Source organism: Hippocampus bargibanti, linkage group LG05 (genome assembly GCF_051943395.1).
Source record: "Hippocampus bargibanti isolate YZ-2025 linkage group LG05, ASM5194339v1, whole genome shotgun sequence".
NCBI lineage: Eukaryota > Metazoa > Chordata > Actinopteri > Syngnathiformes > Syngnathidae > Hippocampus > Hippocampus bargibanti.
Window position 1 is genome coordinate 16,568,733 of NC_142738.1, and position 24,231 is coordinate 16,592,963.

The 24,231-nt window shown below is 43.9% G+C and overlaps 1 protein-coding gene across 4 annotated transcripts in view; it reads right to left on the bottom strand.

The window, feature by feature from the left end:
• Positions 1-24,231, bottom strand: part of il34 (interleukin 34) — a 75,947-nt gene that overhangs the window by 24,867 nt on the left and 26,849 nt on the right. For 3 of the 4 annotated variants that reach the window (XM_088996969.1, XM_088996970.1, XM_088996971.1), the window contains exons 3-5: positions 3,850-3,953; positions 1,128-1,205; positions 970-1,047 (exon numbers count right to left, since the gene is read on the bottom strand). In XM_088996969.1, coding sequence (XP_088853095.1) covers positions 970-1,047; positions 1,128-1,205; positions 3,850-3,953 — 260 coding nt within the window. The remainder of the gene's footprint in view (positions 1-969; positions 1,048-1,127; positions 1,206-3,849; positions 3,954-24,231) is intronic. The other variant, XM_088996972.1, reaches the window with a different exon arrangement.

Here is a 24,231-nt window from a genome sequence, read left to right on the forward strand (position 1 = left end):
CCAAAAACTGACAGAGCACATTACAATCCGATACTCCATATACAGTGATACCTCAGCTTATGAACGCTTTAACTCATGAACTTTTCACCTCACGAACATTAATTCGCGAGCATATAGCGAGCTGACGAACTAGTTTTCGGCGGACAAACCAAACCACATCACGGTGACTGGCAGACTAGTTTTCGGCAGAAGAACACCAAACCACACGGTCTAACAGCGCCACGGTGGCTGGCGGACTCGTTTTCGTCACCCCCTTTGTTATCGAGGATACTTTTGCTATTATGGGACCGAAAAAGACCCCACCACAGGCTAGTGTTAAGCAGAAGAGGACACAAAAGAAAATTACGGTATATATATATATATATATATATATATATATATATATATATATATATATATATATATATATATATATATATATATATATATATATATATATATATATATATGGTTGCCGGTTCACGTCCTGGTCCGGCCTCCCTGTGTGGAGTTTGCATGTTCTCCCCGGACCGGCGTGGGTTTTTTCCGGCTCCTCCGGTTTCCTCCCACACTCCAAAAACATGCATGGCAGGCAGATTGACCACTCCAAATTGTCCCTAGGTGTGAGTGTGAGAGTGACTGTTGTATGTCTTTGTGTGCCCTGCGATTGGCTGGCAATCAATTCAGGGTGTCCCCCGCCTCGTGCCCGAAGACAGCTGAGATGGGCTCCAGCAACCCCCGCGACCCTAATGAGGAATAAGCGGTATGGAAAATGAGATGAGATGAGATGAGATTATATATATATATATATATATATATATATATATATATATATATATATATATATATATATATATATATATATATATATATATATATATACAGCAAGGGCTTCGTGGCAAATACTCGGTACACAGAGACATTGGGGGGCAAAAAAAGATCGTAACTAGCAAAAGCCAAGGACTATCAGTGCAACAAATGAGTGCTTACCCTTTTTAACACGCTGTGGTTAACAAGGAACCACATCCTCTGAAGATGAAGTTCTTCCAAGTTGTCCATCCACAGCTTCTAAAAGAGGAAGAAATGAGCATTGTTCACCAGAAAGAAAACCTGAAATTAAATATTGATTGAAGTTGCAACACCCTTACCATTTTGCTGATGTTTGACAGTTTGAAAACTTCCTCATGGTGAACCCTGACAGTGTAGTTGATGGGGAAATTGTGCTTCTGCAACACATATGAAAAAAAGACGTTTGTACAGTATTTTCTGGACTATAAGGCGCACCTTCAACCAAATGACATATTTGAAAATGTTTCCATAGATAAGTTGCACCGCATTATAACGGGCAATGAATGCACATATTTTAAAATGTTTTCCATCCATAAGTATTATGAGGTGCATGGTCAGCTTTTAAAAAAACATTTTCTTTTAGGTGTGCCTTATAGTGCAGAAAATACGGTAATATCCAAAAATAGTGACATATGTAACAAAAAATGAATGAAAAAGAATGAGTCGCAGCAAGCCATTTGACTGTCATCGCTGGACAGATCTGGGGATATTGTGCTTTCTTGGGCCTGTAATAGGCAGCATTTTCACAGCCCCGCTTTGTTCAGTGGAAAGGTCGATGCTGTTGGAAGTCTGCGGCTGGATGTATGCATGTCATGAGGAGCCCGCGATGACAAGAAATGAGCGTCAGCGTAGAGCACCGATGCGTATGTCTGTTCTGGCTTGGAATTGAAGCAGATTTATGTGAGAGAATCTCTTTATGGATGGTCAATGGATGCTACAGCTTTGTGTTTGCTTTGAGACGTGCACATTCCACTATGACATCTCTGATCCACTGGTGAAAATAAGGCGTTCGTCCTCTCCTCTTTTATCTAGAACTGCTTCATGTAATAAAGTGTTTGTCCTGTACTCAAACAGCATAGAGTACTTGGGGAAAGTTGTTAAGATTGCACAACTGTCCATGTTTTTATGTTCCTGTTGTGTTTATTATTTTGCTTTGTGCTGACTATTATGTGAAACACTTTGTTACAGCTGCAGCTGTTGTGAAAGTGCTATATAAATTAGGATGCATTGTATTGTAAGAAAATCATTTCCTAAAAATAATACAAAATAGTACAAAAAATGTTTTTGTGTAATTCTTTTTTTTTTTTTGCTGTATAGTACTGTATATATTTTTCGCAAATCAAGATGCAACAACAAATGAAGTAGCAACGTTTCATAAATCAGACAATGATGGCACAGTTTTATTTGTTTATTGTCTTCCAAAAATGCCTTGCAGTGGGTAAACAATTATTTGCCTGAAATATATTCCCCAGTGAAAAAATGCTTCGAACCACCCTTCCACTACATTGCAAATATTCCCATCCACTCAATGTACTCATGATGATTAAAGCCCCTGTTCAACCGCAGATTCCTTGTGTTTCCTCTCCTCGCTTTAACTTTTACATTCAAGTCAGCAATTTGCCATGAACTGAAGAGGGGCTGCCGGTCGGATGTTTCACATCCACAAATCAAGACAGATTCACATCTCAGACCAGTGATAGGCTGTCTCGGTGTACAGTGTTGAGCAGACAACAACGTAAACTACAAAAATATGAAGACATCTGTTCTTGAAGAAATGCAATTAAAACATTCCGTATTTTCAAACACCATGTCTGGTTTCGATGACTGGTCTCAAACTGTTGTAATTTTTCAAAGAATTGTGGCCTCCACTCACATAGACACTGTGTCTCTCTACTCAATGGGTGTGTTAGGCACTTGAAACAAATGTCCCTCACACGTCCCCCTCACGGCAAATAATTAAAAAAACTTATAAAAAAACTTTACCTTTAATTAGAACATAATATTTACTGCTAGGGATGTGTAATATGCCTAAAATTCAATATTGCTATCATTTTGCCAGATATCTCAATAACAATACGATAACTGTCACTGTGGGTTCGATGAAAAAGCAAAATCAAACAAACTCAGCAAGATATAAGAAAACTAAATATTTAAATTCACAAATCTGTGTTTTCCTAGGACCTGCCATGCATGTTTGTTAGTTTTTTTTTGTTTTTTTTTGGTATTCAGGAATCATGGTTCAGAATGTAAATGAGTGTGTTGTGTGCCCTGTGTGGGAACGGTGGGTGAACCATTCACCCTATTTAAAATGTTACATTGTTTTAATTTTCATCAAATTATGGTATTTTATCCACTGGTAATTTTGAAATTAAATATACAGTCAAGTAATGTTCCAAATGCATTTCTGCATGAGACGAAGATTATTTTTTTTATAGAAAGAGTGTGTATGAGAGAGAGCGAGAGAGAGAGAGAGAGAGAGAGAGAGAGAGAGAGAGAGAGAGAGAGAGAGAGAGAGAGAGAGAGAGAGAGAGAGAAACATCAATCCAGTTACAAGCAATACATCCATTGTTTACTTATCCTAACAAGGGTATGGGTCCTTGCTGTTTGGGGGCGTGCAAGCTGGATCGGTTGGAAACCAATCGCAGGGTACACATCGACAAAAAATAACATTTGAGCTCACAATCCAGTGCACAGTGCACATAACCAAAAGGCTTTCATCTTCATTTGTCTTGGGCCGCTGCATTTCCTCTGGAGTCATTTGACTCGCACTGTGAAAATTGCCAATTTTGCTCTTCAGGATCAAGATCCTTGTGATTGTTGTCAAAAATAACCGAAGGGAAAGTTTTCAAATTGGACAAAATGACCAAAACAACACAGTATTGATGATTGGAAAAAAAAACGCAGGAAGATGAAATCCAGTTTACACAACCATGACCGGACCACCTCAGTTGTGCAGCATTCGTCATCTCTCAAAGAAGTTATTCATGTGGCGCGGCATAAAACATGCCATCCTTTTCTTACCATGTAGCGTCGCCTGTGGCTCAGACTGTCATCAAGCGTCCTCAAGGGAGTGCACATGCTTGGCGGCGTTGGTGCCATCAGAACAGGGATGAGCAGAAACAGGCCTATGGGGACGAAATAAAGACAACAATGTGAACACCAGGCAAAATGCTGATATGACATTTGGGGTTTTCAGGACCTCGCAGAATGACAAAAGCAAACATTATTACAAAACAAGTCTTTTTTAAACAAGTTTACTTGCATATCTTTTACACCAGTGGTCACCAAACTATGGCCCGCGGGCCGTATCCGGCCCGTCAGCACATTTGGCCTGGGCCCTGAACAATACTAGAGATGTTATCAGATTTTGTTCCTATTTGGCCTCCAGAAAAATAAAAAAATCCTTTTAAAGGTTGGTTTTCGATCATTATCTGTTCCTATTTTAATGTATGTTATTTATAATCGTGATTGAACAATAAAAACACGCTAAGGAGTCAGTCACAATGTGACGCGACACAAGAAATTAACGTATGAGGATTGGAGGGGGGTCCGGTGGTACATTCAGGTGCACTCAATTTGGCGCTCTATTTGGTCCCAGACCCATTTTCTCTTGTAAACCTTCCTGGTAGGTCTGTCGGCGAGTACAATCACCAGACGCGGTGAAGTAATCGGGATGAATGTATATTCCCAGCTGCAGCAGAGGACGAAAGAATTTGACTTCTTTCATTAGCACTGGATGAGAGCATGGACGTGCAAGACACAGCGCAACTGCTCATTTTTATTCGTGGAGTTAGCGCAAACTTTGAGATATGCGAGGATCTGGCAGCCCTCCAAAGTCTCAAAGGGACTACAATGGGAGAGGATATTTTTGACCAAGTGTACCAAACCATGGAGAAGTTCGACATGAGTTACAGAACTGTGATGGTCTGAAAGGCGCATTCAAGCCCAACAGTCTCATTGACTTCTATGCCGCCCTCCAAAACGACACATATTCAAACATCAAAAACACACAATGAAAATGTCCACAGTTTTTGGCAGCACGTATATCTGCGAGAAAAGCTTTTCTCGCATGAAACTGCTGAAATCTCCGACGAGATCAAGATTGACAGAAGAACATTTGCATCAGTACTTGAGACTGGATGTAACTAGAATGGAACCTAATATTCAACTTCTCACCAGCCAGATGCAGACTCACAGTTCACACTGATGAACATACATAGGTAAGCTCACTTTTCCGACTTGAATGAGTCATTCTGAGCATAAACAAATATAATCATAATAACATCTACTGGAATAAAATCCATCTTGACAGCCATACTGGTAGTGAAAGGTATTGTGCTGTGTCGGTGCTGTATCACTTAGTTCACTTTCTCAACCTGCTTCCTTTGTGGTTTTCACAGGGAAGTTGATGAGAGGGAGAGTTATTTAGTTATTATTTATTTCATAAATTGTGTTATTTATTTCCTGATTTTTTTTCTGTGAAGAACTCAGAGAGGGTTATTTAGTTATTATTTATTTCATTGGATGCTACAGCTGCGTGTTTGCTTTCAACATTTAGCTTGTAGTCGACGTGCACATTCCACCATGATGTCCCTGATCCACTGGTGGAAAGACGCTTTGATCCTCTCCTCTTTCATCTAGGACTGCTTCATGTCATCACAAAGAGGGTACAGCAAGTCCTGAAGAATGAATGTCTCTCTGTGTCTTTGATTTGTCATATTGTCTCTATGCTGTCATATTATTTGTTATTTAGTTTTTTTGTGTTCTTTTGACTTCAAGACGGCGCCGCGAGAGTGGCTGCCTTTCCAGCAGCTCATGTATTTTGTTTTTCTACTTTCATTCCTTTCATCACTTTGCTGCTGTGAAATGTAAATTTCTCCACTATGAGACAAATAAAGGCAAATCCCATCCCATCCCATTAATAGTGTTATTATTTGTTTCCTGACTTTTTTCTGTAAAGAACATGGAAAGGTTTATTTGGTTATGTGTGGCTTTCCTGAAAACATTTTTTTATGCTCTCCTACGATCGTCACACTTTTTCTGTTACAAACTGACACCCGCCCCCCATCACAGAAGGGAAAAGTTATGTGGCCCTCACAGGAAAAAGTTTGGGGACCCCTGTTTTACACCATGAAATCCATTAAAGACACTGAGGCAGTTCAAAACAGTTTCACTGAAGTGGCCAAGAGGTAGCATGAGGTTTTGTTGGAGGTTTAAAGGTTATCACCCCCCTCCACATTCATGTGTGTGTGTGTGTGTGTTTTTTTTTTTTTTTTGCAATCACATGAAGAACAAATTGAGAACGAACTCAGATGTCATTGGACAAGGGTCTCCAACTCAGGTCCTCGTAAACCCCGGTCCATCCTGTTTTATATGTAATCCTCTTCCAAGACGCTTGATTCAAATGTTCAGGATCATTATCAGACTTGTGCAAAGCTTACTAATGAGTTGAGCCTTTAAATCAAGTGTGTTGAAACAAGGTTGCATATAAAACAAGCTGGATAGGGGCTCACAAGGACCAGATGTGGAGACTCTGCAAAAAGGTTCATCCCATTATCCGAACCGCATATTTTCACAAGAGTTGCAGCTGTGGTGGAGCCTATCGTGACTCAACAATTACAATTTGAGTTTTTATTGGATATACAGTAAAGTCTCGTTATATCGATATTCAAGGGAGTCCGAAAAAAATATCGATATAACCGGGACTATCGATACATCCGACCCTGTTTGCATGTAATTTTCTCCGTGCGTGCATATAAATAGTATCGATATAACCGGGACTATCGATATATCCGATATCGATATAACGAGACTTTACTGTACTTAAATTTGACAGTCTACACTCAGTCACAGTCTTTCACACTGGTTTACAGTTATCAGATATATTCAAAAAGATCGTTCAGCCAATTCAACACGCCACTCATGACGGTTGTTGCGTCACACTTGTGTATGATTTTGAAGTGCGCTTTTCAACCCTTTCATGTCTTTCAATTCCTTGATGTCCTTGATGTGCGTCTCACCCTGACGCATAGCACACGCTTGAAAATTGTATAAAAGGAGCTGTCGCGAGACAGAGAGATTGGGCGAACCATGGGGCAGAATAATCTCAGACTCATCTCGGACTCACGCCCGGCTCTTGCCGGGCGTCGGACGGATATCACAGCACGACTTGCTCGACTCCACGCCGCGATCAACTCAAACTGGCAGTCGTAGAGCACTCTTTGCCGTGATCCCGTACAACGACTTCAGGCACCACGAAACCTCCTCGGCAACCTCCCCACTGACGCCTGCCATGCCCGGTGACCGTCATCTTGCCTGGCCTCACCATGTCGCAGAATGACTTTTGTTTTTATTTGTTTTTCCTTCATCGCTTTCACCGACTTCGGATCCAGGAGGGGAGCCCTGTTGCGTCACACTTGTGTATGATTTTGAAGTGCGCTTTTCAACCCTTTCATGTCTTTCAATTCCTTGATGTCCTTGATGTGCGTATCACCCTGACGCATAGCACACGCTTGAAAATGGTATAAAAGCAGCTGTCGCGGGACAGAGAGATTGGGCGAACCACGGGGCAGAATAATCTCAGACTCATCTCGGACTCACGCCCGGCTCACGCCGGGCGTCGGACGGATATCACAGCACGACTTGCTCGACTCCACGCCGCGATCAAGCTCTGCGCGTCACCTGCCTGGGAGATCTGACAACGAACCTACTTACAAATAAAGAGAACCACCAAACTCTTTATTGGCGACACGGTGACCAAACAAAACTACCTGTATGTTGACAGTGCCTTTGCACACTTGCATACAATGCTGTGTTAAATATGTTAACCATTCACTTACAATTGTTGGCACCACATATCTTGATACATATACAGTAAAGTCTCGTTATATCGATATTCAAGGGAGTCCGAAAAAATATCGATATAACCGGGACTATCGATATATCCGACCCCGTTTGCATGTACAGTAAAGTCTCGTTATATTGATATTCTAGGGAGTCCGAAAAATATCGATATAACCGGGACTATCGACATATCCGACCCTGCGCACATGTAATTTTCTCAGTGCGTGCATAGAAATAGCATCGTAATAAGCGGGACTATCGATATAACCGATATCGATATAACGAGACTTTACTGTAATTTTCTCCGTGCGTGCATAGAAATAGTATCGATATAACCGGTACTATCGATATATCCGATATCGATATAACAAGACTTTACTGTAATTTTCTCCGTGCGTGCATAGAAATAGTATCGATATAACCGGTACTATCGATATATCAGATATCGATATAACGAGACTTTACTGTATTCATATACAAGTTTCAAAGTGAGTACAGCTTACTCACAATCAGCAATACTTGCAGGCAAAACAAATGCATTTTTTTAGAACTTGAAAAAATGAATAAGTAAATGTCAGAATTCCATGTGATCATAGAAAACACAGAAGAAGCAATATTGAACCAACTAATATAGATGCAATGGCACCAACCCCCAAAACCACTCTGTTGATACTTAATAAGAGAGACATAAAAAGTTGCCCATCAATCAAAGCATGCTCCTCTCGTTTCCATCAAAGTAAGGGATGTCAAAGCGCACCATGACTTGACATAGAGGAAACATAATAGACTCGCGACAGTCCGTGCATGACAATGGCATGTAAACTGCAATATCTGCACGTGATGCGGTCATTGGAGAGCACCTTGAAACCATCCATCCATTTTCCGTACCGCTTATTCCTCATTAGGGTCGCGGGGGGTGCTGGAGCCTATCCCAGCCGTCTTCGGGCACTAGGCGGGGGACACCCGGAATTGGTTGCCAGCCAATCGCAGGGCACACAGAGACAAACAACATTCACTCTCACACTCATACCAACAATTGGGACAATTTGGAGTGTTCAATCTGCCTGCCATGTGTGTTTTTGGGATGTGGGAGGAAACCGGAGGAACCGGAGAAAACCCACGCGGGAAAAACATGCAAAATCCACACAGGGAGGCTGGAGCTGGACGCGAACCAGCAACCTCTGCACTGTGAAGCCGGCAAGCTAACCACTCGACTACCGGGCCGCCCTCGCCTTGAAACCGTGCTTAATATTTTGTCTATTTTTTGGAACTAAATTTGCAGGTGACATTGACTGAATTCACAAACTTGCTGAACTTGACCACTGCCCTGGCCTGCCTTTTTTTGGCATAACACAGCCCCAAACATCCCACACTCGACATGCACTGGCACGGAAATTAAGTTACAAGCTATTTTTATGCCAAGCACGCGGAAATTTTGGGGATGAACCTAAAATGACCAACACAAGACAGATAACAGCAAACCAATAATTCTAGTATCACCAAATACCATAAAAATCCTAATCGTGAATTTTAACAGGCAAAATCAACAAGGGAAGTGAATCTGTTAACATAGTTAAATCAGCCAGTGGTGACTTCATGCATTGGCAATATATCTGCTGTCTCGACAGGGAGAGTGTGCACTCACACTTGAGCAATTATTTGCTGATAAAAGATTTTTGTTCCTAATGCTCTCTGTAACTGGGAAGTTATTTTTCTCAACACGAGATGGTCCAAAAAATGGATGCGGGGCAACACAATTAAGATCTTTCTTTCCTCCAAGACCAATGGCACCGGAAAGAGTTGCAATAAAGTAACAAAACAGCCTTTAAATGCTGTCAGTATATAAATAGAATAATAAATAAAGGAAGTTATTACATTTTAAAGGCATTTTGAAGCAAGCCATGATGCTGCAAATTTTCTAAATCTTTAAGACTTTCACCCCCCCCCCACCCCTCCCCTTTCAAATTGCTGCTGTGGACTGCAAATTTCCCCATTGTGGGACGAATAAAGGTTTTCTGATTCTGAAGACTGAATGGCCTGTCATTTGTATAGTGCTTTCTTTTTGAGCTTTTGGGGCATCAGTGTCAAAGTCAAGGCCCGGGGGCCAAATCTGGCCCTCCACATCATTTTATTCGGCCCGCGAAAGCAAATCAAGCATGTCAAGTGCCATGATGCTTGCTAAAGTCCAAAGCACAATTTCAAATGTCATATGTAAACAATAAAAAAAACACACTAACGGTCATTATTCTTGACTTCAGATTTTAAAACTTGTTATTCATTAATTTGTTGTGCATTCTGTATGTAAGATACGGAGGAGATGAAACATTCTAATGGTTTCACCAAATTCATAACAGCCCTCGAGAGAAACCATAACTACAATGTAGCCCGAGGCCAAAAATGAGTTTGACACCCCTGTTTTAGAGTGTTATTCTTGCTCAAGGACACTTCAACATGCCAGCTTGAGAAACAACCACCCTACTGTACCTCTAAGTCACATGGCGACAAGTGATGTACCAGTAAATAGTTTGATTGCTTCATTACTTAAAAAGAAACCCCGTGATGGTGTTTATTTCCAACATTGTCAGAGTGATCACTCGCAAGCAAGGCAGGGGAATAAATACATTCTGATGCAGAGTTATTCCCTCTCTGTGTTCTGTTTATTCCTTTGATTGGAAAACAACTCACTACACCATGAGAGGGTCATGCTATCCCTGTAAAAATATTTGGCATTTTATGTCTGTGTACCAGCTGCAGCTGTTGTGAAAGCGCTGCACAAATTAAGATGTATTACAATGTTTGCTGGATCTCAGCGGGAATAACAACACTGTTAGAATTTGACAAAACCTTGTCGAGTATGCTGACAAAGTGTTATTATGCCTACTATCCAAAGATACCTGACCAAAAAGATTCCCCACAGGTAAGCGCTTACTGCACACATGATTAAATGTACATCCATCCAAACGTACTCAGTCTCCTTACTTTGCGACCCCTCCTACCTTAGCAATGCAAACAAGCGTCAATCAAAATGTCTGAACTGCCATTTGTCCATATAGTACGTCAAAGTCAGACCTTTGATCTCTTCGCTGGGTTCAAAACAAGAATGATTTAGAGTTGTTTTGAATATTTTGATTCAATTCTAATAATAATAATAATAATAATAATAATAATAATAATAATAATAATAATAATAATAATAATAATAATAATAAATTATTTTAAGCGCCATTCAAAGCTGTCAAGGACACTTTACAGTCACAGACAAGCATTGGTACTATTATAAATAAAATACAATCACAAATAGAACACAATAAATAAAATACAATTATAAATAGAAACAAGAGAAAGAGCGACACAGAAAATATAATTTTAAATAGGTGGGTTTTGAGATGGGATTTGAAGGTGGGAAGAGAATCGATGTTACGAATGTTGGGAGGAAGTGAGTTCCAAAGTTTGGGGGCAGAGCAGCTGAAAGCTCTGTCCCCCATCGTGCTGAGACGGGCGGGTGGAGGGAGCACACAGAGGTGGAGGGAGGAAGAGGATCTGAGGGAACGAGAGGGAATAGATATGTGAAGGTCAGATAGGTATGGTGGGGCAAGGTTATGGATGGCTTTAAATGTATAAAGAAGAGGAAGGAATTTGTTTCCATTAAAACACACTGCACTAGTATCATCATCAAAAATTGCAAAGAGGTGCTATACAGTTCTATTTGGGTTACTGTTTAAAGAGTTAATGGCTTGGGGGAAGAAGCTGTTTAAATGTCTGCTGGATTTGGTGCGCATGTATCGCTAGCGCCTGCCTCACGGGAGTAGCTGGAGAAGGTGGTGGGCAGAGTGCGGAGGGTCCAGTAGGAGTTTCCGTGCCCTTGTTTGCATTCTTGCAGTGGGCAAGTCCTCCAGAGTGGGTAGGGTGGTGCCAATTATTTTTTCCGCTGTCCTAACTGTCTGTTGAAGTCGGATTTTGTCCATTTTTGTGGACAACATTTTGTGTTTATTTCTTCTTTTTTGATCAGACTTCTCTGTGATGATGATCAAGATAAGCACATGGATGAATCGAACATTTAGGAACCACAGCAAACCAGCCATGAATTGCAGAAGCGTGTTAAGTTACCGAATGGACAATGGTGCACAAAAAAAAGAAATCTAGGCCTGGCTTTCATGGTGTTTGCACTGAGAAGGGGGGCTTAATGTTATTACGGGGGGAGGGGTCTTTTTTTTGGATGCATCATGTGGAGTGTTGTGAAACATGCTGATATTGGACTCGGGAGAATGTTCGGATGTGTTTTGAGAATAGATGTATGACACTTTAAAACACTTTTTTTCCTTTTACTTGGCTAAGAAATTTGGTGAGTCATTTGAGGAGCAACTTTCTAACTTTGCAGAGCTTTTTTTAAGTTAATCTTTCGGAATGGAAGTGGGGGTTTTATGAAACATTAATGCATTCACTGTCAGATGTGCAAAATGTGCCCATTCCAGTGCCAGTTTTTTTGTGATTGTGAGTTGAATTCGAGGACAGTCAGTTTTAGGACTATATAAACATTCAATACAGCATTAAAAACCTTAGACTCTCTTCTTTTATCAGAAAAAAACGTGTTAATTCCGAAATTATATGGGTCTGGAGTTATATGAGCTTGAAATGAGAGCGGCTGTCCCAAATACAATGCAATACATACAGTACTTATTGGTTTATATAGCGCTTTAACAACAGCTGAAACTGGAACAGAGCTCTAACATGGAAACAAGGGAAATGCTGCCCCCCTGTGGAAAAGAACAAAACATTGCCAGAGGTCATGGCCAGCGCTTTATCGGCACCCAAGCATAGAAAAACAAAACCTGAACAAATTTGGGAATGGCGCTGTATGACATATTTCGAATTCACGATTAAATTCTGGAATGGCAGTGAGTGAGTTAAAATAATACAAGTAATGAATAAATGTTTTTTCAAGGAATTGTTTTGTACCGCAGAAATGTTGATTTTCATTTCGTGAAGCACAGCTACCCACAAAAAATACAAAAACAGGTCTGCTGCAATGTCATTTCGTGAACATGTGTTTTGCAGACTTCAAAAGTGAGTCAAAACTCAGTTTCCAACTTGGATGTTCTCTGCTTTAAGGCTGTTCCAGCAACGTGTCATGGAGAGTAACGATCACCCAAGCACTTAATTACAGTGTTAAACGCGCTAAACATGTCAGTCTTAGGTTAGCTGATCATTTAGCATGGCTTCTCAATTTTTTATTGTGATTTCGTCATGATAATAATAATAATAATAATAATAATAATAATAATAATTCATTTAATTTCAAGCGCCTTTAAAATAGCCAAGAACACTACAATAAAAACAAAGCACGCAATAAAACCATAAGTTAAATGATAAATAATAAAATAGGAGATTGAACTAGACATTGAAATCAATTTTAAACAGATGGGTTTTGAGGTGGGATTTGAAAATATGGAGGGAGTCAATATTACGGATGTTGGGTGGAAGTGAGTTCCAGAGTTTGGGAGTAGAGCGGCTGAAAGGTCTGCACCCTATCGTGGTGAGATGGGTAGAAGGCATACAGAGGTGGGCGGAGGATGAGGATCTGAAGGACTGAGAGGGAACAGAGATTTGAAGTATGTCAGACAGATAGGGGGGCAAGGTTATGGATGGCTTTATATGTGAACAGAAGTATCTTGAATTCAATATGAACTTTAACAGGGAGCCAGTGGAGCTGCTGTAGGACAGGAGTGATGCAGTGAAAGGAGGGATTTTTAGTGATGATCCGGGCTGAGGAATTTTGGACTAGTTGGAGTTTATGGAGAAATTTTTGATTGGCACCGAAAAGAAGTGAGTTACAATAATCGAGGTGATGAGACTGTGGATAAGGATAGCAGCGGTGTGAGGGGTGAGAGAGGGACGGAGACGATTGATATTACGGAGGTGGAAATATGCAGACCGAGTTATGTTGTTTAAATGGGAGTGGAAAGATAGTGAGCTATCGAGGATGACACCCAGGCTCTTGACCTGAAGGGAGGGGGACACGGTTGAACTGTGAATAATGGTGAGAGAGAAACTGTTAGCTTTGTGTAGGGTGGATTTGGTACCGACAAGGAGAAGTTCAGTTTTTTCGCTGTTAAGCTTGAGAAAGTTATGGGAAAGCCAGGATTTAATTTCTGAGAGGCAAAGTGAACGGGGTGAAGGTGGAAGAGAGGCGTCGGGTTTGCTGGAGAGGTAGAGTTGGGTGTCATCCACGAAGCAGTAAAAGTGAATGCCAAAATTGCGGAAAATATTGCCAAGAGGAACAAGGTAGTTAATAAAGAGAAGGTGCCCCGGGACAGACCCTTGGGGCACACCAGGGGACACAGGAGAGGACCTTGAGGTGAAGAAGTTGTTTGGATAAACTATGAGCGATCAGAGAGATAGGCGTGAAACCAGCGAAGTCGGGTGTGCGTGATGCCTCGCGTGGAAAGTCTGTCGAGGTGAGCTGAGATGAGTAGGATACTTTTCAGAAATGTAGCCCATTTACCACCTCATGGGCAATGATTACTGAGAGAAACACTCAATATGTTAAGTGGCGCTAGTAGGCAACGGAAGCTGAAGCTGCTCCGTATGTTGCTGATCTCTGACTACCCACATTGTCTGTTGTCTCCCCAGCGAATCTTTGATGAAACTGCTTTGCTGGTGTTTCTTCTGCATTTTTTTATGATTGTCGCTGCATTTGAGTTTCAGTTTTGCAATTTAATGTATATTAATGAATTGCAAAATCTACTCATCGGGCAAATGGACTTCAGTCCGAGTTTAGTTGCCATCTTACATTGTTCCAACTACATATATAATGATGGACTAATGATACGGTATGGCGGGTGTCGAGAACCTATGGCTCGCGAGCCATATATGCAAATATCTTTGATTCAAGTGAAAGCATGAAAGAGCCAAGTTAATTGTTCAGACACATTATACGTACTATGCGGCTTCACTGTGCTTAGTTCTAGTTCTGGAAACAGTAAGGTAAAGTTCCAAGAGTAAAGTTCCAAGAGTTCCGTAAGCCAAAATCTTTCCAAAGATCTCTGCAATACAGATGTGGATCTGTTTCAATTTTCCACTAATTTGAACACTTAATCAAAACCACATGTACACTGAAAAAAATGATTTTATCTCTCACAACCAATAGATTAAATAAAATTATGAAATTAATTCAACACCCCATTTTATTCAATGCCCATCCTTCTGGAATTTTCTTTTTTCTTTTAGGTAATCATGATGATCATGTAGTGAGGCCACTGCCACCTTTAACAAAACCTTTGCCCCCCTCGAGTGCCATCCAGGTTGGTAATGAATATACCAATATTAAATTTAAATTTTGATGGCAATTGTTCATTATGTTGTCTTCCTAGAGCAGCATGGGCAAACTACGGCCCGCGGGCCACATACCCGTTCACGTGATTTTGTTGTGTAATAATGTGTATTGAATCTTGAAAGTGATTCCATTTTTCAATAAATGTTGATTTCTTTAACTTTCCACTTTCGATTGAAACTTATTAAAAACACACGCAATCTTGATTAATCACAGTGCGTATGTTATTTTAATCTATTTACATTTCCTCCTCCCAGTATCTGCAAAATAATATGTAAATGCCATATCTTGCATATACCTTGAGACGAATTTATGAACTGATAAGGGCTATTTTTCACATTTGAAAGACTGTTAATAAATCAATCAAAAAACATCCCTTTCATCCCTTTGCTTCTGTGAAATGTAAATTTCTCCACTGCGAGACTAATAAAGGCAAATCCAATCCAATCCAAATTGGGTTGTAGTGTTCTTACTGTGCTATGAGGTTTGCACACACTACATTTAAAGGACAACCGACATCACTTTTTTGTTTCCTAACTGACATCAGAAAAATGTTTTATAGCATCTAAAATACCCAAAACATGCAGTATGATATTTTTAGTCAAATGAAAAACACCAATAAAAATGACTTAAAGTGTGCTGAAACTGCAAAAAATCGAAACCGGAAGTGGCCAGTTTCAGAAGGTCCCGCCCCCTTGTTTGTGGTGTCACGCCAAGATGTCTTGCCTTGCTCGAGAATCAAAACAATGGCTTCAGATTTGGAGAAGATGCTTTCTTTTTACTCATCCAGTTATGAATATGATTCAAATAGTTCTGAAGAGGAAAGCATACATGTTTGCAATCGATTAAAGAATTGATTCCGTGTCATTTTGAGGCATCAGGGGGGGGGGATGTCACACCTTAAAAAGGCAGAAGATGGCGACAAAGCTCCATGTGGAAATGGCTCAACATTTTTGTCACAACACTCAAGGATTCACCATCGCGTTATTTATGTGTTTTCCTTCTAATTTCGCCATCAACACGGATCAACACGACGTTTTCAGACCAAACAAAGTACCGCAAAATACATTGACGTGATCAAAGGACTGCTACAGTGTGTCCTTTCTCGGTCAGGGGCGTTCCTTCAGTGACGTGACGTGAGGACTCGACACCAACTCAAAAACAAGACTTCCGGAATATTCAGCGCAAGTCTTAACACGTAAAATATAGCTATATGCGGTGGAATCTTTGGAAAACACACTCAGTAGAAGTCATTTGAAGCGATTTGACAAATTATGGACACAACTTGTCCGGAGACGTCGGTTGTCTTTTAATGCTTTAGTATATCCTGCCCAAACTTCACTCCAAATAGTGGGGCAATCAGGCCAGTCGTCAGGTGTCAGGACAATAGGAACAATCAGTGGAGCCGCAGGGAATAGTCCTTTGCTCCCCCCAACCTGAGAGCAGGGACCTATCATAGCAGTGTCCGGAACCGCCATGACTGGACAGTAGGGATGGATATATATATATATATATATATATATATATATATATATATATATATATATATATATATATATATATATATATATATATATAGTGATGTCACGAGAGGCTGTGTCCTGGAGGGCAAATACATCCCCCTAAGATGGTTCCACCCAGAGAGAGTCTTGGCCCCATCTGGTGGAAGGCAGCAATTAAAACCACACACCTGCAGCTGATCAGGGCTTGATTGGCAAGCAAGGCTCTTAAGGCAGAGAGCCTCTGAGTGTGGAGCTTGGGGAAAGACAAGCTCGATTGCTGTGCTCTGTGAAGAAGTTGATTGCTGCGTGGAACTCATTGCCAGTTGGGACCACACGACTGGACACTGGATTTGAACCTAGCTAAGGTGGCTAGGCTACATAAGGAGGACGTCAAGAGGGGTGAGGCCTAGAGACTCTTGGAAAAGAACTCCGTCTTCAGTTTTACCTCAGAAGAGACTTTATTTGGATTTAAGTATCAGAAGAGACTTTATTTTGATAAGTATTGGAAGAGACACTATTCAAACCCTTGTTGCTTGTGAATTCCCCCTGGAACCCTTGATTAAAACCTTTTGTTTGTATCCAAACCTGTCGTCCATTGCACTTCTTGTCCTGTCCCGATGAGAGCTAGCCTCTCATGATATCACATATGGTGGAGGATGCGGGCACTGGACAAGCGTTAGTAAGTGCACGGACATTGATGGTTTGTGTTATGTTTTTTCTAAATTGAAAATATCCTCAATTACAAAAATGGAAGATATTTTGAAAACCCTGCTTGCAAGTCAGGAAGCCCAATATCGGGCCAATTTGGCTCTCCTGGAGGAGCAAAAGAGAGCCAATGAACTGAAGGCAGAGGAATTGCTCTTGCAGAAACAAATGGCCGCCAAGAATATTCCCCGGGTGAAGGCGGGTGATTTTTTAGCCAAGATGGGGGGGACGGATGATATTGAGGCGTACCTGCATACGTTTGAAGCAACCGCCACTCAAGAAAAGTGGCCCAAGCAGCAGTGAGTGGGATTGCTTGCACCCTTCCTGACAGGGGAATCGCTGAATGCTGTCCTGGACTTGACCGCAGACAGAGCAGAAGACTACGACTATTTAAAAGCTGAAATTCTCAGCAGACATGGGCTCACCAAGTTCGGGATGGCACAGCGCTTCCACACCTGGACTTTCCAGCCAGACCAACCTCCACGGGCACAGATGCACGAATTGGCCCGCATCGCACGGAAGTGGCTGGAACCGGAAAGGAGCACGGCAGCTGAGGTGGTTGAGGCCATTGTCGTGGATCGCTACTTACGAGCCCTGCCCTATGAGGCAAAAAGGATAATCAGTCAGCTGAGTCAGTCACTGACTACTGCGGGTCAAACAGTGGCAGCGGTGGAGCAGTACCAGGCCACAGCGGAGATGCTGCGAATGACCAAGAGGGAAACCGGCAACACATCCCCATCCCGGACTGAAATGGCCCGCCCAAAGTCGCCCAAGCCCGCCAACACAGCCAAGATTGCTCCAGGTAGTGTCAAAAGTCCAGTGGCACCGAAACCAGACGATGCTACAGATGCGGAGAGATGGGACACATCTCATGGCAGTGTGGAAAACCAGCGGAAGAGTCCATGCCGACCGCTGACTCTTCCAGTGCCCACCCTGCTCACTATGCCTCCCTCCTGGGGGGTAGTGAAAGCTCACTAACAAGACCCCCCACCTGTCCAGTGACGGTGAATCAACAGGATGTTGAAGCCCTGCTGGACTCCGGAAGCCTGGTCACCTTGGTGCGCCAAACGCTGGTGGATCCAACCAGTTTGTCTCCAGAGAAAACCCTTCCAGTCTCCTGCGTCCACGGAGACACCAGAGAGTACCACACTACTGAACTCACCATGACCACAACCAAGGGAATAATCCGCACGATAGCCGGTGTGGTTGACTCTCTCCCTGTCCCCCTCCTGATTGGACGCGACTGCCCGGCCTTTCACCCACTGTGGAGAGAAACACAGGAAAGGCTGGCCCGACTACCTCGGAAGGCGAGAGGTAAGACGCGTGTAGTGAATACCCAAGCCTACCCCTCTGATTCACTCTCCCCAGCCTGTGCCCTCCTAGGGACAGCACATGCACCACCAGAGATGGAGTCTGGCCCAGAGACCGCCGAGGAAACTCCAGCCCCAGAAAATCTCCCGGCTTCCAGTGGTGATGAGAACCCAGAGACCCAGAAGCTGCCTCCTCTAACAGGCCAGTATGGTACAGCCCAGTTACAGGATCCTACCCTTGCCAACGCCATGAAGAATGTGCAGGTCTTAGAGGGTGTAGTACTGGGGGAAAGGACAAGCCCCACATACCCCCATTTTGCGGTTGACCGGGGGCTGTTATACCATGTGACGAAGCAAAAGGATGAAGTACGTGAACAACTTCTTGTGCCACAACCACACCGAGCCACAGTACTGGACTTGGCACACACACACCTGCTAGGGGGACACCTAGGGGTCGAAAAGACAAAAGAGAGAATCTTGCAACGGTTCTTCTGGCCAGGGGTGCACAAGGATGTGGAGAACTATTGTCGTTCTTGCCCCTAGTGCCAACAGGTGGCGCCAAAGCCCGCATACAGAAACCCGCTCATTCCCTTACCCATCATTGAGACCCCTTTTCAGAGGCTTGGGCTGGACATAGTAGGACCTCTACCAAAAAGTGCTAGGGGACACCAGTATATTTTGGTTATGATGGATTATGCCACTCGGTTCCCAGAGGCTGTTCCCCTCAGAAAGGCTACCACAAAGCAGATTGCAAAGGAACTGTTTGCTCTCACCAGCCGGGTAGGGATCCCAAAGGAGATACTGACCGACCAGGGAAGCCCCTTTATGTCCAAGGTCATGAAGGACCTGTGTGCCCTGCTCAAGGTCAAGCAACTGAGAACCTCCATCTACCACCCGCAGACAGATGGATTGGTAGAGTGATTCAACAAAACACTCAAGGCCATGATGAGGAAAGTTATCAAAGAAGATGGCCGAAACTGGGATCAACTGCTCCCATACTTGCTGTTTGCCGTGAGGGAGGTACCACAGTCTTCTGCCGGTTTCTCACCCTTTGAGTTGTTGTACTCTTACAGACCCCGGGGACTGCTGGATATCGCCAAAGAGGCTTGGGAAGAGCAGCCGTGCCGACAACGTACCCTCATCGAGCATGTGGGGGACATGCGGGAAAGGATGAAGGCCATTTATCCGATAGTGCGAGAACACATGGAAGCGGCCCAACGACAGCAGCAAGCCTCCTACAATAGACCTGCCCAGCCTCGAGAGTTCAAGCCAGGGGACAGAGTGCTGGTCTTGGTACCAACCGTGGAGTGCAAGTTCCTGGCATCCTGGCAGGGGCCCTTTGAGGTCATCGAACGCGTGGGGGAGGTAAACTACAAGGTGAGGCAACCTGGTAAGAGGAAACCTGAGCAGATTTATCACGTTAACCTCCTAAAGAAATGGCATGCCAGAGAGGCGCTGTTTAGTTGCCTACCCCCCAGCGAGGCGAGGGAACCGGCCAGAGAAGACGTCCAGACGGGTCCAAATTTGTCCCCACACCAACGCCAGATGACCCTCGAATTGGTTGAGCGTAACCAAGACGTCTTCTCCTCCATACCTGGACACACTGACGTGGTGCAACACGAGATACGCACCACACCTGGAAAAACAGTCCACCAACATCCATACCGGGTGCCGGAGGCCCGTAAGGCAGCTATTCAGGAGGAGATACGGAAGATGCTGGAACTTTTAGAGTAATTGAGGAGTCCCAAAGTGCCTGGGCAAGTCCGATCGTGTTGGTTCCCAAGCCAGACGGGTCAATACGATTCTGCAATGACTATCGGAAGTTGAATGAGGTGTCTGAATTTGATGCGTATCCGATGCCTCGTGTTGATGATCTTATTGACTCCCTAGGACAGGCACGCTTCATCACCACTCTCGACCTCACAAAGGGTTATTGGCAGGTGCCCCTGACCCCGGCATCAAAGGAGAAGACAGCCTTCGCCACACCTGAGGGGCTCTACCAATACACCAGGCTCCCGTTTGGTCTCCATGGAGCACCCGCCACGTTTCAGCGCCTAATGGACCGGATTCTCACCCCCCACAAGAGGTACGCAGCAGCATACTTGGATGATGTCGTCATACAGAGTCCCGACTGGGAGAGTCACTTACCCCGAGTGCAAGCTGTGATTGACTCCCTCAGAAAAGCAGGTCTCACAGCAAACCCGAAAAAGTGCAGGTTGGCATTTGGCGAGACCAACGACCTGGGCTACACTATAGGACGGGGGCTGGTGAAGCCTCAAGAAGCAAAACTACGGGCTATACAAGATTGGCCCCAACCCCTTACCAAGAAGCAGGTGACTATAGACGCTTTATCGCTGACTTTGCTACTATAGCAGCCCCCATGACAGAATTGACGACAAAAAAACACTCCCGATTGGTGAAATGGAGCCCAGAGGCCGAAATGGCCTTCGCCAATCTAAAACAGGCACTGTGTTCCAGTCCGATCCTGGTGGCACCAGACTTCAGCAAGGACTTCATGGTGCAAGCGGATGCATCAGAAGTTGGTCTGGGGGCTGTACTCTCGCAAGTACATGGAGGAGAGGAACATCCCATCCTGTACCTTAGCAGGAAGCTGTTGCCCAGGGAAAAGAATTATTCCACAGTGGAGAAGGAGTGCCTTGCCATTACATGGGCGCTGGAGTCATTGCGCTTCTATCTCTTGGGAAGACGTTTCACAGTGGTCTCTGATCATGCTCCTCTCCAATGGATGGCCAGGAACAAGGAGACCAACAGCAGAGTAACCAGGTGGTTCTTGAGTCTGCAGGCCTTTAACTTCTCTGTTGTCCACAGGGCTGGCAAGCGCCAAGGCAATGCGGATGCCCTCTCCCGAAGGGAGGCCTTCCTGGCCTGTTTCGCATCCTTCACCCCGCCGAGGACGTCGGTCTCAAGGGGGGGGTGTGATGTCACGAGAGGCTGTGTCCTGGAGGGCAAATACATCCCCCTAAGATGGCTCGACCCAGAGAGAGTCTTGGCCCCATCTGGTGGAAGGCAGCAATTAAAACCACACACCTGCAGCTGATCAGGGCTTGATTGGCAAGCAAGGCTCTTAAGGCAGAGAGCCTCTGAGTGTGGAGCTTGGGGAAAGACAAGCTCGACTGCTGTGCTCTGTGAAGAAGTTGATTGCTGCGTGGAACTCATTGCCAGTTGGGACCACACGACTGGACACTGGATTTGAACCTAGCTAAGGTGGCTAGGCTACATGAGGAGGACGTCAAGAGTGGTGAGGCCTAGAGACTCTTGGAAAAGAACTCCGTCTTCAGTTTTACCTCAGAAGAGACTTCATTTGGATTTAAGTATCAGAAGAGACTTTATTTGGATTTAAGTATCAGAAGAGACTTTATTTTGATAAGTATTGGAAGAGACACTATTCAAACCTTTGTTGCTTGTGAATTCCCCCTGGAACCCTTGATTAAAACCTTTTGTTTGTATCCAAACCTGTCGTCCATTGCACTTCTTGTCCTGTCCCGATGAGAGCTAGCCTCTCATGATATCACTATATATATATATATATATATATATATATATATATATATATATATATATATATATATATAGCGGCTGGATAGCTCAGTTGATAAGGCATCGGTTTGGCATATGGGAGACGAGGGTTCGAATCCCACTTGTGGCAGAGAAAATGAGCACAATGACATCATCCAGTGTGGGCAAGACCCTTCACGCTAATGCCTACCTCATACAATGATGAGAGACAATAAATGGAATGACATGCCGGCTCAGACGTCGCCCGGCCAAACAAGGTCTGCGTCAGGTGCTGGGGAACCAGAGCACCCTGATGAAAAATGGGCTACTGGAACAAAGCGGAGATGGACGAGATGCGATAACATGGCTCTGTTGGAATGCTACTACTCAAGCAACCCTAGTCAGAGGGGTTACATGCAGAGAATGGGGGCTGAATGGTTACTTCGAAACCCACAGTCACGGTTGACCACGAAACAACTAGTAGCTCAGTGTTCCAATATCCACAAACGGCAATTGCTATCACAACTTGAGATTGATGAGGTACAACACAAATTCTGAGGTGAAGGGCCCCAGGCTGCCACATGCTTCATCACACAATGATGAGATTGGGAAGCCAGCCCCAATGAATGAAATGCTGAGCGAGGCAGCAACTGACCTGAGAGATAAGATCATGGCAAGAATGAAAACTGGGCAACGAAGACACCGATTACAACGGCTATGTGAAGTACCACCTGAAAGTCTCATGGAAACTGTGAATACAGCACTGAGAACGATCCCGACCGGAACAATCACGGAAACCAATGAGCTGATATACACCTCAGCATCAGTGATCCTAGAGATGCTTGGCTACAAGAGCAACCATGAGAGCCACGAGATTCATTACCCACCATGGAAAAGACGGTTGGAGGCCAAGATCAAGGCGGCTCGGAAAGATGTGAGTCAATTGACGGAGATCCAGAGAGGTGTGAATAAAAGGCCAATACCCAAGAGGTACATGCAGATAACCATACCTGAAGCACTCGAAACTGCCAAACAAAGGCTCCAGGCCTTGTCCAGTCGCCTAAAGAGGTACACGAAAGAGAATGAGGCCAGAAGAATATACAGGCTGTTCGCAACACAACCTGCGAAAGTGTACGCTCAGTGGCAGGGTTCTAACAGCAGAGCAGACCCTCCAAGGCTGGAAACTGAAAGATACTGGAAAGGCATATGGGAGAAGGAGGTCTCACATAACAGCAGTGCACAATGGCTGGTGACTCTGAAAGAGGAGCACAGCAACCTCCCTGAACAGAACCCAGTTACCATCAGAGCGGCAGATATACAAGGAAGAGTCTCAGGTATGAAAAACTGGACGGCACCAGGCCCGGATATGGTCCACACCTACTGGCTAAAGAAACTCACAGCTCTCCACGAGCGCCTAGCAGCACAAATGAACCAGTTGCTGATGGATGGGACTCACCCAGGATGGCTAACCGAAGGGCGAACAATCCTGATCATAAAGGATTCCTCAAAGGGTGCAGTTCCTTCCAACTATCGGCCAATAACCTGTCTCTCCACAACATGGAAGCTCATGTCAGGCATCATTGCGACTAAGATAAGTGGACACATGGATCAATACATGAGCAAAGCACAGAAAGGCATTAGTAGAGATACTAGAGGTGCTAAACATCAGCTGCTGGTTGACAGAACAGTCGCTCAAGACTGAAGGTCCCGACATACCAACCTATGCACAGCCTGGATTGATTACAAGAAAGCATATGACTCGATGCCACACACATGGATCACTGAATGCTTGGAGTTGTATAAGGTCAACAGGACCCTGAGAGCCTTCGTTGCAAACTCGATGAGGATGTGGAAAACCACACTTGAAGCAAATGGCAAGCCACTAACGCAAGTGTCCATCAAATGTGGCATATACCAAGGTGATGCACTCTCCCCACTGCTGTTCTGCATAGGACTGAACCCCCTCAGCCAGATAATCGCCAAGACAGGCTATGGATACCGCCTCAGAAATGGAGCTACGATCAGTCACCTCCTCTACATGGATGACATAAAGCTGTATGCTAAGAGCGAAAGGGACATAGACTCCCTGATCCACACAACCAGGATCTACAGCAGTGATATCGGAATGTCATTCGGGCTGGAGAAATGTAGTCGGATGGTGACTAAGAGGGGCAAGGTAGTTCACACTGAAGGGGTC